This window comes from Urtica dioica, chromosome 7 (genome assembly GCF_054948205.1).
Source record: "Urtica dioica subsp. dioica isolate 48M chromosome 7, U.dioica_male_clone48M_v1_H2, whole genome shotgun sequence".
In the NCBI taxonomy this organism is placed as follows: domain Eukaryota; kingdom Viridiplantae; phylum Streptophyta; class Magnoliopsida; order Rosales; family Urticaceae; genus Urtica; species Urtica dioica.
The window spans coordinates 14,144,836-14,160,208 of record NC_142762.1 but is presented as its reverse complement, the minus strand read 5'-3'; the positions used below and the strand labels follow the sequence as shown (position 1 = coordinate 14,160,208).

Below are 15,373 nucleotides of genomic sequence, written 5' to 3'. Positions count from 1 at the left end.
TTTACTTGTTAATTGAAGAAAATAAATGGAATAAGTTACTATTGGTGTATAACTTTATCCTCGTGTCCAAAAATACATTTTTGACTTACAGATTGTATATATTCTAGCCCAAAAAATTATCTCGAGGCCAAGCTCGATTGTGGCTTGATTGGGTCAAGCTATCTTAAGTCCGGACTCGTTTAGAGACCGTCAAGCTAGTCCATTCGAAGGTCGGCATTGAGCTCTTTAATTTAAGCTTAGTGCCCCTCGAACAATATGGCGAGCTGAGCTTTTTTCAACGCAGTTCACCTTGGACAATTATGAGTACTGTTGTCGCTTGTTTTCGGAGAATGATTTAGAATCTAAAAACGGTTCGACCCAAGGCCGGACCGAGTGGTCGCGTTCGAGCTTGAGCGTCTTGAATTCGGTATCCCAAGTTCATCCCTACCTGTGGTTGATCCTTTTCGTCCCTCGTTGATCTTGAAAGAAAATGGAACAATGAACTACAAAGGGAAAACATAGGGGTTGCCTCTGTTTACCTCTCCAACGCTCAACATTAGAAGGATTCAGGCGGAAGAAAGGAGGCCAAAGATGAGTGAAATGAGTGACTTACAGGTTCGACAACGTTTCAGAGCTCAAATTCGGATTACCATTGAAATAGAGATGGGATCTCTATTTATAGGCGAGGCGTCGTGTGCAATGAGTGATGGAGATGGCCGGGCCGGTGTTGGCTCTGGCCGAGCGAGCCTTGGCTAAGCGGCCATTGGCCGAAAGGGCCTCAGTCGGGCGGGCCTTGGCCGAGTGTCCACTGGCCGAGTAGACCTTGGCCAAGCAGCCATCAGCCGAGTGGGTCTTGGCCGATCGGCCACTAGCCGAGCGGGCCTTGGCCGAGTGGCCGGTCATCGGGGCCGACCGGGAGGGGCTGCTCGGGCCGAAGCGTCGGGGGAGACGTCGTGACGGTTTTACCTTCGCTGGTCCAAACCAGGCCAACAACAAGTACAGCTCAACCAAACTAATAATTACTTTGAGGACCACTTCAACGATCGATGATTGTTCAACCGCATTCTTCTCAATCGCCTCAATAAATCCTGATCGAGTTATATTGGTGTCATGAGCAGAGAAGAGAAGACTCGTTCAGCAACGTGTCCTCGACAACCCTTCTAAAGGCGATAAATAGAGACATCCCACCTAAAAATCAAATACTAAATACACACACTAGCGACGAGACTTATTTCACTTGTCAATGGTCAAAAGTTAAGCGTGCACACATACAATGTAGACCATATTATGGCAACTTAAATTACAAAGCAACGGAAGTTTCCATCAACAATATCATCAGGAGCTCAAAAGTCTATTTTAGATCTGGATAAGGCATATAAAGTTCCACGCATGAAATATATCTGTTGCAATAGATTTCATTCTTTTTTTTTTCTGATAAAATAATCCAATGGAAAGAATCACATCTTGATACTGTCTTTTATTTTTTATAATAAAAAATGGAAAGAATCAGACCAATCTCCTGCAAGTGAGTTCATAGAGAACCTGCACAAAGCTTTTAGGATCATCCTTTTGGAGCTTCAAGAGAGAAGCGACTTTGGTAAAAGCTGCGTGTTGTGTAGAATAGAAATGGTCTTCCACAATGCCTTCAAAGTCCATCTCAGGTTTCGCTACGTTGGGCCTCGTCAAGGCCCATTGCATGGCCCAAATAGCCAAAGGTCTCATGTAGCAGATAGACCTGTATTGTTCATCAATGTTCCAGCTCTCCGGGGTCTGAAATGAGTACCTGCAACAACATACCAGTTTAATTTATATATTATTATGATTTAGTCATTTCCTAGAGAGAAAATAAACTGACCCGAGGCCTTGTTGGGACCAGGCAGTTTGATGAACACCGGAGGCGGTGTTGAATGCCATGTCAACGAGTCCTTCCTGAATCATTGTGGCTGCAACGGAGTATGTGACACCTGGCCAAACCTCTTTTGACTGCATCGCGGACCGATCGACTCTCCCGTTGGGAAGCATTCCGTTGACGGCCCCGCGAGAACCGCCTTTCATTTTCATGACGTTGAAATCAAACACTTTCTGCAGCGAGCTTCTCACTTTGTCCTCATCCACGATCGCCGACAGCCCACACGCTCTTGCATACCTGCATTCCAAGCATCAATTATAAATAAAAAAGGCAGTCCAAAGAAGATAAAGAAAAGGCTAGACTCACCACTGTCCGGCCAACTGGTCCGCCTGAATAGAAGCGCTGGAGCTGCCACCGCTGTTGTCGTAGTTCAAGTAGGAACCGTTCCAGAGAGTGTCATACACTGCCCTCGCTTTCTGATATCTTATCCAAAAGTAGTTTGCCGACGACGTGTCTCCCACAATGCGGGCCATTGCCGAAGCCGCTTGGAGAGCCGCCACCCACAGCCCACCACAGTAAGCACTCACGCCCTTCACGTAAGCACGAAGATTCGAAACAATTATTTCTTTACATACAATGTTCAGGCTGTAAATATGTTTACCTTGACGGACCAAGCGTCGTAAGTCTGGTCAGGAAAGCCCTCGTTCTCGATCATCCCGTCCCCGTCCTTGTCAAACTGCTCCATGAAAGCCATCGCCACGTAGACCGACGGCCACACGGCCCTCGCAAACCCCTCGTCGCCCGTCACCACTGCGTCCCGATAAACTTGCAGCACAAACTTCGAGTTCAAGTCCTTCCACCGCCCCGAGTTAAAGAGGTTGTACGCGTTGAGCTCGAACCACGGATCGTTGAGCCCCACGTCGTGCGGGACCGCCCCGAGGACCTTCCGCGGGACCCACTTCCCATCGCTCATAATCTGCATCCTCTCCGGATCGTGCATTGTCACCGCGGCCGCAAAGTCGCGCTGGATTCCGAGCTCGAGCTTCGGGAAAAGCATAAGAATCGAGAAGGAAGAGTAGAAATGGACGTCGTAAGTGTTCCACATCAGGTATTCCATCCCTTCAAGGTACAAAAATTGTCCCACGTTCTCTTCCCCTTCTCGGAGAAGTTTTGTCCCGAGAGCCGAGCTTAACTTCGCCGGCGCATGAACTTGCTCGATTGCCGCCGCGATTCTCTCGAGGATGTCGACCCCGGTGCCTTCTTTCGTTGAGTTTTTCTCGGATTCTCTTCCGCTTCCAAGGGAAAATTTTGTTTTTCCAATCACTGACAGGCTCTGCAATGCTGGCAAGCCATCTGTGATAGAGGGAAAAAAGCGCCTCGGTTTAAGTGATGGTTTAATTACAAAAAATCTGACGAAAATTTATATTGCCGATTTTCATCTTTTGCCTAAATTTCTGACATTCCGCTAGTTTCGAAAATGTAAAGACTACCAATAAAGCAGCCCAAGCGCACACATTTTTGGTTCTCACATGTGATGCGTGAACAATGAAAGTTGTGTACCATAGTCAGTGGCTAGATATGGTTAGACCCGATTTTAGGAGCGGGTCGTGTTTGTCTATAGACATTTTCAGTCCAAGTGACTCAACCAAATTTTCCTGATGTAGAAGCAATCAAGAAAGCCGCAACGGGGAATGTATACAGAAAAGACAGTTCTTTTCAATTATATTAGCTTCGTTTTTTAATTAGATTTTCTGGATTGTTTATTTAATTTGTAATTTTTTTTTATTGAAACAGAAATTTTTTTAGTAAAAGAATTATCGCCACTTTTCTGACTTTCGGTCGCTGGAAACCATCAAGAACCGTTTTCCGGAAGAAAAAAAAAAAACAGATCGTCAACATTCCCCGATTTTCAATGCTTGCTCTATGAATAAAATGTGAAAACTAAAAAAAAAAAAATTAAACTTAAAATTATTGCAAACCTGTCCAGATTGTCCCTCCAGAATTCAGATAGTAGAGCTCATTGAAAAGAGAGATCGGGTACCTGAGAAAAAACTTTTTTAACTCAATTCAAGTTCAGTTCATAGCTACTAGATTCATTCATCAATCTTGTTTTTTAATCTTACCATTCAGGATAAGTTTTGTCATCAAGAATTGGTCTTTGCCACGCTTCTATTTCGGATTCCCAATTAGCATGGTCTGTTTCGAATAGCACATGATTTTTGTCAAAATTACTGTCTTTCAATATGTTTCCACCTTATTTTTTGTATAGGTCTCAAATCTGGACAAATATTTACTTAGCTGCCAGTTTTCTAAAGGTTTTATATAACATATTTCTAACAAGGTTGTTCAAGGAGGTTTTGGATCAGAGCGCTTATAGACATTTAGTCCTATAAACGAAGAGTCGAATTAATGGAAGAAAGCTATATTAATTGTGCCATTCTAGCTTATTTTCTTGGTGTGCTTGGTTGGAAAGGAATAATAATAGGCTATCTTTCGAAGATTTAGTTTGGGAAAAAGATAAACTCGCCTAGCATTGACCTTCGTTAACACACTAGAAAAATTCACTTTTATCTTCTCTATTTGTGTACTGTTCCGAGATTGGCCGGTTGCAATCTCCTCCTAGTTTGCTATTTTCATTAGTACAACAATTTTATCTCCTTCCAAATTATATAAAAACTAATGTTTTTTACTGAAACGTCAAAATTAAGATGAAGGTAGTGAAAACAGACGTACTGAGGATCGCATCACGAGCAATAGCGGCCGCTGCATCGCCATGAGAACCGTAGAATTTTGTGTAACGTCTGCCATTTCAGGACTTGTGAGTAAAAATAAAACAAAAGTTGACTAAAAGCTCAAGGCATCTAAATTTCTTCTCAAGTTCAATACCAAACCTATGATAAGTTTTTTCTTTGAATCTCACTTCTGGGCAGTCCCAAGCTAGCGAAAATGTTACAGTGCGTGCAGAGCCCGCGGGGACGCTCACAGCTGCCGCCACGGCTGCTCCAATCGACGATCCGGCCTTTGAGAGTTTCAAAGTCTCATCGCACACAAGTTGATGATCAAATGACCCGTTCTACCAAGATAAATAAATTAAAAGCATGTGTAATACCAGGCCAGTAATCACACTATATAGATGCATAGAAAAAGGACAGTAATTTCATATGAAACTGAGATCCAAATCTGAATTGGTCGGTAGGTCCGAGGCTCAACCGCTCTGATAGCGATTGAAAAGAACATTCCAATTCCATTTATAAATTATGCTTAGGCCCAAATTCTTAACCCAAAGGAATTCATTTCTCTAAATGGTTATTTTCATCTTCTACACACAGACTAACAAGTTTTAATGATTATCCCATTGACTTAAGTCCTATCACAAACCCACAGATAGACTTGCTGAGATATAAGTCAGAAAAGTGCAGCTTTGAATATGACTGTATCAATTCAAAGTAAATAATTTGATAAGCAAGATAACCTTCTTGATCTGTTGCCACATATCTTGTGCCGTCATAATTCCTGGCGAATCGCCAGAGACGGAGAACAAAGGACAAACAGAAACACTGACATCACTGTTTTCTTCGGCTGCGACTGCATATGTGACTGGAGGGTGTCCATTTGCAGTTCTGAAGTGATAATAATAATAATAATAATAATAATAATAATAATAAAAAGAAGTATCAATATTGTAATTTGTATACAGCAACAAGAACAAATAGGGGATTACTTGTGGTGCAAGAGTACTCCCTTAATCCCGCCTTCATTCCTGCTTGAAAATCAAGCATCAATGTATAATTTGTTACCACTTATCGGCAGCGATATCCAACAAAATATCATTTAAAATAGAAAAAGAGTGCCCCTACTTCATCGTTGAGTTAAAGTGACCTCCAGAAACTCCAGAGGCTCCTCCAACAGTATTCTAAACAATGACAAAACATAAATAGTTCAGAGTTATATATCAAACCTCAATTTTTGCCACCATGGCTTTGAGCATACATACGAAAGATATTATTTTTATGCACTTTCCTCGGTCAAGACTTATTTTTATTGTCACGGATTCTTTCCATGGTAAAATATTCCATCGGAAGAAGTGACAAAAGCCGGAGTTTTTTATTTATGCATTACGAGTTTCTTTTATTCGCATTAGGAATTTATTTAATTATTTAATTACGAATTAAATAAATTAAATTGCATTATTATATTAGGATTACAAGTAGGATTCGTAGTAGAATTTGGTTGTAAGTTAAACCTATCTATAAATAGGTCTCTTTTCATGAATAAAAAATTATCTTTCAACCAAATTTTTTTTTTAAAAAGAAACAGCAAATTTTATTTAAAACTGGAAAAATCCAAGGCGCGAAGGAGCAATACAGAGGAAAACAAAAACCAGAGAGACCTAAACAACAGCCACAGAAACCCCCGAACCTAAGAAATCAAAACAAAGCGGAAACCCAATCCCTCGACAACATAGAGAAAGGGTAATCGTTAAAATCTTTACAATTAACATGTAACCAAAGAGCAATACAATGATTTATGCTTTCCATCACCGCCCCGAAGTTCCATTCCTCTTCCTCAAAAATGATTTTGTTTCTTTTACCCAAATACACCAAACAGCTGCCAATCTTGCAATCTTGTAAGCAATCACCCATTTAGAATTCCAGTTGAGCGCAGCAGGTGACGAAAATAACTCGATCACGGTTGTAGGCCGATAGTTGTCGAGCGAGAAATTCTTGAAAATCCAATCGCAGACGAGGGAGGAACATGGGCATTCCAAAAAAAGATGCTGGATGTCTTCCGCTGCGCTTCTACAAAAGGGACAGCAGCTTGGAAGGAGGGTCCAGTGGGGGTTGCTCCTTTGGACGAGGTCCGTCGTGTTTACCTTGAGAAGAACCAATCTCCATCCAAAGAATTGAACCTTTTTAGGAACTTTTGCCTTCCAGATTTCTTCAACCATGGGCACTGCTGTAGAGGGAAGGAAGGAAGCCAAATCTGAATACATAGACTTTGTAGAGAAAGAACCAGAGTCGTTTCTTTGGTCTTCAAAACCATTCCATAAGGAGACCGGTTCAAAGAGATGACTTAACTCCGCGTATTCATTCGCTTCCCTGTCCGAGAGATTCCGCGGGAACTTTAAATCCTAATCAACTTTTCCAGAAAACTCATCGGAAGAAGAGGCAAACTGATTCACTCTAGCCAATTTTAACGGGCAAAGGCGGGCAAGCCCTGGAAATCTTTCTAAGAAAATACCGCCTTCCACCCATTCATCTTCCTAGAATCTAACCACTGAGCCATCTTGCGCTTTCCAACCGCATCTAGAGAAAAACTGCTCTTGAACCGAACAGACCGACCGCCAAGGACTTTTGAAGGTCCTGCAGCCAGCATCCCCCGCGTCCCACCCGTTAGTATGGACCCTGTATACAGCCTTGATAACTTTGTGAAAGACCCAAGCTATTTTAACTACGAATTTTTCTTTTAATTACGGCTCCCGTCACGAGATCGAAATCTCGGGCTGTATCAATTTTGATACTTGGTATCAGAGCCGCTCGAGATGGGAGAAGGGATGGAAGAACTCACGAAAAAAAACTCACATCATTCATGGAGCAATTGAATGAGAGACAAGAGGGACTCGAATGGAAGTGGGAAGCGTGGATTGCCACGGCCACAACCGCGACAGCAGCGAAACCTAGGGCGGCGGAAAGACAAAATCGGCATGGCGAAGGAGAACATTTACAAATCGGGTCAGATGCCGGAAGATCTGAAGGCAAACACGGGGATGCACGACTCAGCAACACGGGCATCGGCGTTGGAACCAACAATCACTTGAAGATAGGAGCCAAACAGGGAAGTGGCACTTAACCTCGACATGCCGAGGGCGAGCAAGAATTCCACCACCAGGTGGGATATTCAACACAAGCGGTCCGAGGAAAAGCCCCTTTTGAAGGAGTGTGTTGAGACAAACAACACATACATGGGGGAATTCGGCCTCCATGGTAGGACACAGCGGCGGGGCTGTTTGGCCAGGCCGAGACGGGCTCGGCGATTACGGATCTGGTGACTTTCGTCGAGACCCGCAGCCGCAAGACTGGCGCGGCTATGCATCAGGATGGGGACGAGGTGGAAGGACAACCTACGCAGGCGAAGGTGATGCTCAATTCGGTAAGGGGAGATTCGGCGATGACGGCCGAGGGGCACAAAACGCGGGAAAGTTCTACGACAGTGACGGTTTCGGAAGAGACGAAAACCAGGAACGGCGCGTTCCACGATTCGCGAAGATGGATTTCCCATCATACGATGGCACCACGGACCCCGCAGAGTGGCTGCAGAAGTGCGAAGATTTTTTTGATGATCAGATGACGCCGGAAGAGTCCTAGGTTCGGCAAGCCACTTTAATCCTAACAGGTCCAGCTCACGGTTGGTACCGAAACCTTCAGCAAATAATCGACCATCCTCTGAATCGGACCGAATTTTGCGCAAAGTGCTGGGAACGTTTCAGACCCGAAGAACACACGAACCCACTTGGCGAGCTATACTTCCTCCAACAGGTAGGTACGGTAGAGGAATATTGTATTCAATTCGAAGCATGTTTGAGTCAACAGTCAGGAATCACCCCCCAGCAAGGCGTGTGGTTCTTTTGTGTTAGCCTATGCGATGTTATACTCGGGGAAGTCGAATACTACCAACCGGCATCTCTATATGCTGCCATGAAACTAGCCAGAAAGAATGAGATCAAACTCTTAGATGACAGGTGGCCCCACACATTCAGTGGGCAGATCTTGGGCGCGACACGGTCACTCAACACCGCTAACACATGTCCGACAAGGACCGGGGTGGTTTCAAGAAGCGGCGCACGACCAAACCCACAGAGGCAGCAGCTCGACCTCCGAATCCGACTACAGGCGGAACACGGCGATTCCTCAAGAAACTCACGAGTGCCGAGATAGGGGAACGGCGCGCCAAGGGACTGCTTTAACTGCGACGAACAGTTCACACCAGGCCATCGCTGCGAACCGGCCCTTTTCCACATCGTAGTAGTCGAAGAAGGAGAAGATTACGACGACCCAGAGGTCGATGAGGAAGAAATCCTCAAAACTTTCGCTCAACGCCATCCGGGGCGAAAACAACCCAGAGTCCTTCCAAGTATGGGTAAACATTAACGGGCAAACACTCTGGGCGCTGCTCGACACCGCTAGCACGCACAACTTCATCAAGAACAGTGTTGCTAAGCAATTCGGTATGACCATAGAGCACCGACCGGGCCTCCGGGTAGCTCTTCCGAACGGGGGACGATTAAACAGTGGCGGAGTTTGCAAAGGAGTGGGACTCGAAGTCCAAGGTCACGCGTTCATCGTCGACCTCTACGCAATTCCCCTTGATGGGTTTGATATCGTCCTTGGGTACTGCTGGCTGAACAAGCTCGGACAAACCATGTGGGACTTCGAGCACGGTGAGATGATTTTCATGCATAACAGCGAAACCGTTACATGGCTATGCGAAACACCCGAGCGCACGATCGACAAGTCAGCGCTCTTCCATCTAGACGCTGACAACTCCGACCTCGGGTCACTGCTTGGAGAATTTGAAGATGTCTTCGCCACGCCATCGGGTCTACCCCCTCCTCGTCCATGCGACCATCGGATACGATTGTTGTCTGGCACCGACCCCGTCGTGGTGAGACCATATCGTTACCCCCATATGTAGAAAGATGAGATCGAGCGCCAGTTTACCGAGATGCTTCGCACTGGCATCATCCGAGAAAGTCACTCACCGTTCTCGCCGGTCCTCTTACTGATAAAGACCGACAACACGTGGCGTTTCTGCATCAACTACCGCGAGCTCAACTCGAAGACGATCAAGGATAAGTTCCCAATACCTGTCATCGACGAGCTTCTCGACGAACTCCACGGAGCAACGTTCTTCACTAAACTCGACCTCATATCTGGCTACTACAAATTCATATGGATCCCAATGATATCGAGAAGATCGCCTTCCTAACACACCATGGCCACTTCGAGTTCCTCGTCATGCCCTTCGGACTGTCTAACGCACCATCAACATTCCAAAGTCTCATGAACGAGGTCTTCCGCGAACACCTACGCCGTTTTGTACTGGTTTTCTTCGACGACATATTGATCTATAGCCGCTCATGGAACAAACATATTCAGCATGTCCGATTAGTCCTAATACTCCTCCGTACACACCACCTCTTCCACAAGCGGGCCAAGTGCTCGTTCGGCCGCCAAGAAGTGGCGTATCTAGGCCATGTTATCCAGAGCAATGGGGTAGCAGTTGATCACACTAAAATCGCCGCCATCGTTGATTGGCCGCTACCACAGACGACTCTGGCCGTGCGAGGGTTTTTGGGGCTATCAAGGTACTATCGGAAATTTATAAAAGACTACGGCCTAATCTCCGCTCCTTTAACCCGACTCCTTCAACGAAATGGGTTCCATTGGGATGAAGCAGCGGACAATGCCTTCACCACGTTGAAGAAAGCTCTCTCTGAATCACCCGTCCTTGCCCTACCCGACTTATCGAGTGATTTCGTGATAGAATGTGATGTATCAGGAAGTGGAATCGGCACCGTGCTACAACAAAATGGGCATCCACTCGCTTATTTTAGCCGCAAGCTCGCCGATAGACACCACAAACTCGCTGTTTACGAAAGGTAACTCATCGACCTCGCTAAAGCGGTGACTCATTGGCGCCCATACTTGTGGGGCCACAAGTTTCTGATCAAGACAGATCACTTCAGCCTTGAAGTTCCTCCTCGAACAACGCCTAACTACATCGCCACAACAACATTGGGTAAGCAAGCTTATGGGATTCGACTTCACCGTCGAATACCGACAAGGCACCTTGAACTGGAGGCGGACGCGCTGTCTCGACGCGGGGAAGAGGACTCAAAGATCGATGAGGCCGCCTTGTTCGTGCTCACCCAGGCCCGTACTGGCATCTACGAGGACATACGCAAGGAAATTGAGGCTGATGAGTCGCTCAGTGCCCTACGACCGCGTGATTCCAGGCGAGGAAGGAAGCGAATGGCTAGTGCGCGACGGCCTAATCCTTTTCCGAGACCGCGCATAGCCGCCACCTCTCCGTTGCTAGCCTCAATTGTGGCGCAACTCCGCTCATGAAGGGGTCCAAAAGACCATGGAGCGCATCCGATGAGATTTCTATTGGAAACGGTGGAAGAAGACCATACAAGACTTTGTGCAACAGTGTCAAATCTGTCAAAAGTACAAGTGAGAGACCCTTCAGCCCGCGGGACTCCTACAACCTCTCCCTATCCCAAGGGTAATTTGGGCTCACATCTCTATGGACTTTGTGGAAGCCCTACCCAAAGCATCCGACAAGACTGTTATTCTCGTGGCGGTCGACCGATTCTCAAAAGTACGCTCACTTTTTGCCGCTGGCTCATCCTTATAGCGCGCACTCCGTAGCCGAAGCTTTCTTCCACGAAGTCTTTCGTCTCCACGGCCTTCCAGAGTTGATCGTTAGTGATCGTGATCCCGTCTTTCGAAGCCGTTTTTGGCGTGAGCTCCTCCGCCTCTCAGGTACAAGCTTAGCATACTCCACAGCCTATCACCCACAGTCCAATGGGCAAACGGAGGTGGTCAACCGCACTCTCGAGATGTATTTACGATGCTTGACGGGCGACAAACCAAAACGGTGGCTACAATGGCTTCCATGGGTGGAATATTACTACAAACTTCCTATCATCACTTAAAGCCACTCCATTCCAGTTGGTATATGGCCGAGCGCCTCCTCGGCTATTGGACTACACAGCGGGAAACTCACAAGTGGAGGCTGTCGACCGCGCCCTTGACGACCGCACGACTTTCCTCCACGAAGCCCGCGCACGTCAAGCCGAAGCTCAACACCGCATGAACACATATGATGGGAAGCACCGCTTTGTTGAATTCGAGACTTTGTGTGGCTTAAACTCCAGCCTTACCATCAGTTGACAGTGGCCAAGCACGTGCTGCACAAGCTCTCATCGCGTTTTTATGGGCCGTTCCACGTCCTCAATCGCATCGGCAAGGTGGCGTACCGGCTAGAACTGCCCCTAGAATCTCGCGTCCACAACGTGTTCCATGTGTCCTTACCAAAACCACATCGCAGGGAGCGGCCAACCTCTCCGGTCGAGCTTCCTTCGATCCATGACGGCAAGACAATACCGAATCAGCCGCACTCGGTTCTCCGCGCGCGGTGGTTCAAAGGTCAGCGCCAGCTACTCATTCAGTCGACTGCTGAGGGAGTGGATAGTGCCACTTAGGAGGAGTACATGGCATTTCCAGAGGCGTACCTGGACTTCGAGCTTGAGGACAAGCAAATTTTGGAGGGGAGTAATATTACGGATTCTTTCGATGGTAAAATATTCCATCGGAAAAAGTGAAAAAGCCGGAGTTTTTATTTGTGCATTAGGAGTTTCTTTTTTTCGCATTAGGAATTTATTTAATTATTTAATTACGAATTAAATAAATTAAATTGCATTATTTAATTAGTAGGATTCCTATTAGTAGGATTCCTAGTAGGATTCCTAGTAGATTTGGTTGTAAGTTAGACCTATCTATAAATAGGTTTCTTTTCATGAATAAAAAATTATCTTTCAACCAAAATAAATTTAATCACTCTCAAGGAAGAGGGATTAGGTTTTGTGAAACACCCAAGCTATTTTAAGTACGAATTTATTTTAATTAGGGCTCCCATCACGAGATCGAAATCCCAAGCTGTATCATTTATTCTTATTTTTACTGCCCTATTATAATTAACATTTAAAAAAAAAAAAAAAATACTACTCAAAGTGCTTTAATGCATGACATCATTTTTTCTTTAGTTTTTTTTAAATAAAAATAACTTACAGCCCATGTAAATAGCAAAGTGACATCCACTGATAATGATCCCTTATTTGTAACCTGAAAAATCACAGAACATAATCGCTTGAGAGATCAAGAAAAGCTTCAACTCGGTCATGAAAGGAAGCATAAGCATGTGTGTTTTTTTTTTCGTTTTTCTTTTCTTGAAGATGCATAAGCATGTTGTTTATATATATATATATATATATATATATATATATATATATATATATATATATATATATATATAACCCTACCGTGTAGGTAAATGCGGATAGTGGGAAACTACTCTCTTTGTAGTTTTGGGGAATGAACGGTGAGATTTGGCGTGACACGATTACAAGCTCGGGATCAGGTTCACCTGCACTTGATAAGTCAATATCACAACATAAGAAATTGCCTCTAAATACACCAAACAATTTTCCTGATTCAATCAAACAAATGAATTTAGTGATACCATCATAAACTGTCCAAGCTCTTGGATACAAAGCATGGTATGTGCACTTTTCCCCATTCAAATTCCAGTCCCACGATCCAATCCCAGAGGCTTTGACTTTCCTGTGCATGGAAAAAAAAAAATTAATTGGCATAAACTCATATTTACCAATTAAACACTCGAAATTTCATTCTTTAAGGAACTCACTTTGCCAGTTGTGGACTCGTGGCACATAGTACGCTCGAACGTTTTAGGCCGTCAGGGCGTGAAACAAAAACCTTTTTAAAACCGAGATCATGATGCCCGTTTATATTAAAAACAGAGAAATTATACATAAATAAATAATGTAACCGCACTTTTTTGACTCACTGAAAACTGATTAGCAAGAACCGGGTCGTCTTCGTACACCGTGGGAAACATCTGGAACCGCTGAAACTCACCCCTGTAACTTCTTCCGATGCTACCTGCACTAAAACCTCAACGCTCTTGACATAAATAAATATTTTAAACTAAACTAAAGTCTGAATCAGAGTCAATAATGATACATTCTTTCCTGATAATTAAAAAGCTTGGTTTGTATGGATTGGATTGGTATAGACACAAAAGACATACCCAATGCCGCCTAGAGGAACGGCGTGCTTATTCGTGATGTTTCGCTTCTTAAACACATCAAACATCGGTAACTAAAACCAGCAACACAAAGCTTCTGAGTCAAACAAAAGGGCTTTTCATTTTTGTAACATAGACACAAAAGAAAGATAAATGTTATAAATTTGGGTATTTTGATTTTTACCCTTCCTTGTGCTTTTTCACCTGTGACATGTCGCCATAACCGGATTCCAATTGGAGCCTATTAAATGAACCCATGAAGGGTGTAAGAGAACATAGAAACAGTTACACAACAAAATTCCCAATAAAGCTGTTTCCATTACTGCAAAAATATAGATCATATAACCATAGTCACAGTCTCTTGAAAGTTGACTTTGAACTCTGTAGGCAGGTTTCCATTACTGTTTAGGTTTCTTTGCCATGTGAGAGAAGCCGGTTTACCAGGATCAACCTAATGAATCATCACATTCATTCAAACAAAACTTCACATACACACACACATATATATCTATAAATAGATACAATGCATGTATTGTAGAAAAGCAACAATTGAATGTACCTTGAGCAGAGAAAACCCAGAAGGAAATTCGTTTTCATCCACATCTTCCTTATTCCCATTTTCCATCTTTGCCTAAAAAATCTTTGCAAGAAAAAGAACAAATCAGAGAAAGCAATTAAACAAAAAAAAATTTTAAAAAAAAAGAGAAATTTGATTTTTGCAATGGAAAAGAGTTTTACCGCAGTGAAACATGAAATAAAAAATTGCATTAAACGCCACAAGATATTTATTTATAGTTAACAATATATTCTCAATCAATCACACACACATGTTCATATCGATGCGTTCGATTCAGTCCGAGATCATGTGTATCTTTGTATTGGGACTTTCAAAGTCTGCATTAGTGATTGTAATCACTGCTTTCTAATGGAATTCTTGGTTATTCAAAAAAAAAAAAAATAAAAGGCGATAAGCGACAAAGAAAAAATAGTACTACGCATGATTGATTTTTAGACCCCAAGTTCTTTTTTCTTTTTCTTAAACAACAATTTTCCGATCAAGCATTATGAAATCCAACAATTTCCTAATCGTAGAACACATTTATCTCAGCACTGACATGTTACTCGGGAAAACAAACAGACTCTCGAAAAGTCAATCCCTTGACAAAATTCGATACATAAAATAAGCGAGTCAATCTGGGAATGAACGATCGAAAGTAAAGATTTCAATTAACTGGGTTGTTGGAGGAGATGACGATATACCTTGCGAAAATGAAACAGCTTTCGAGAAAGAGATTTAAGAACGTAACCGAAACAGAAATGTGGAATGAAAGTATGACTGAAAGAAACGGGGATTTGTATGTAAAACGCACTACCGAATTCAAGAGAGAGAGAGTATGTGGCAAATTGGCAAATATTTTACAAAAGAAAAGTAGGAGTTGATATCAAAGCACAACTTGGTCGTTAGAAATATAATAATACTGAAATATGTGTGTGTCCGTACCAATGATTTAAATTCTGCGGATTCCGATCGGAAACCGGATCGAAATCCATTTTTTTAGAGTTTCGGTATCGGTATGTACAAAATCGGAATTTTTCCTGGATTCCGAAAAGACCGTTCCGGATTCCGGTGTTTTCTAGAGAATCCTTCCA

At 43.7% G+C, this 15,373-nt stretch overlaps 1 protein-coding gene across 5 annotated transcripts; it reads right to left on the bottom strand.

Moving 5' to 3' along the window:
* Positions 1 to 1,168: 1,168 nt before the first annotated feature.
* On the bottom strand, positions 1,169 to 15,128 carry LOC149390259 (uncharacterized). Of its 5 annotated transcripts, XM_089621457.1 has the most exons (21): positions 14,984 to 15,128; positions 14,283 to 14,363; positions 14,070 to 14,174; positions 13,908 to 13,964; positions 13,727 to 13,797; positions 13,484 to 13,583; positions 13,322 to 13,392; positions 13,136 to 13,236; positions 12,936 to 13,039; positions 12,685 to 12,738; positions 5,686 to 5,741; positions 5,550 to 5,588; positions 5,301 to 5,448; positions 4,720 to 4,901; positions 4,562 to 4,629; positions 3,952 to 4,024; positions 3,808 to 3,869; positions 2,490 to 3,181; positions 2,195 to 2,418; positions 1,835 to 2,125; positions 1,169 to 1,762 (listed from the first exon to the last, which is right to left on the bottom strand). In XM_089621457.1, exons 2-21 carry the CDS (start codon positions 14,346 to 14,348, stop codon positions 1,486 to 1,488), a joined length of 2,841 nt encoding a protein of 946 aa, XP_089477583.1. In that variant the 5' UTR covers positions 14,349 to 14,363; positions 14,984 to 15,128; the 3' UTR covers positions 1,169 to 1,485. The 5 variants fall into 5 exon arrangements, with proteins under 5 accessions (XP_089477583.1, XP_089477584.1, XP_089477585.1 ...); XM_089621458.1 differs by lacking the exons at positions 14,283 to 14,363; positions 14,984 to 15,128 and having other exon boundaries at positions 14,047 to 14,176; XM_089621459.1 differs by lacking the exons at positions 14,283 to 14,363; positions 14,984 to 15,128 and having other exon boundaries at positions 13,928 to 13,964; positions 14,070 to 14,154.
* Positions 15,129 to 15,373: the final 245 nt, after the last annotated feature.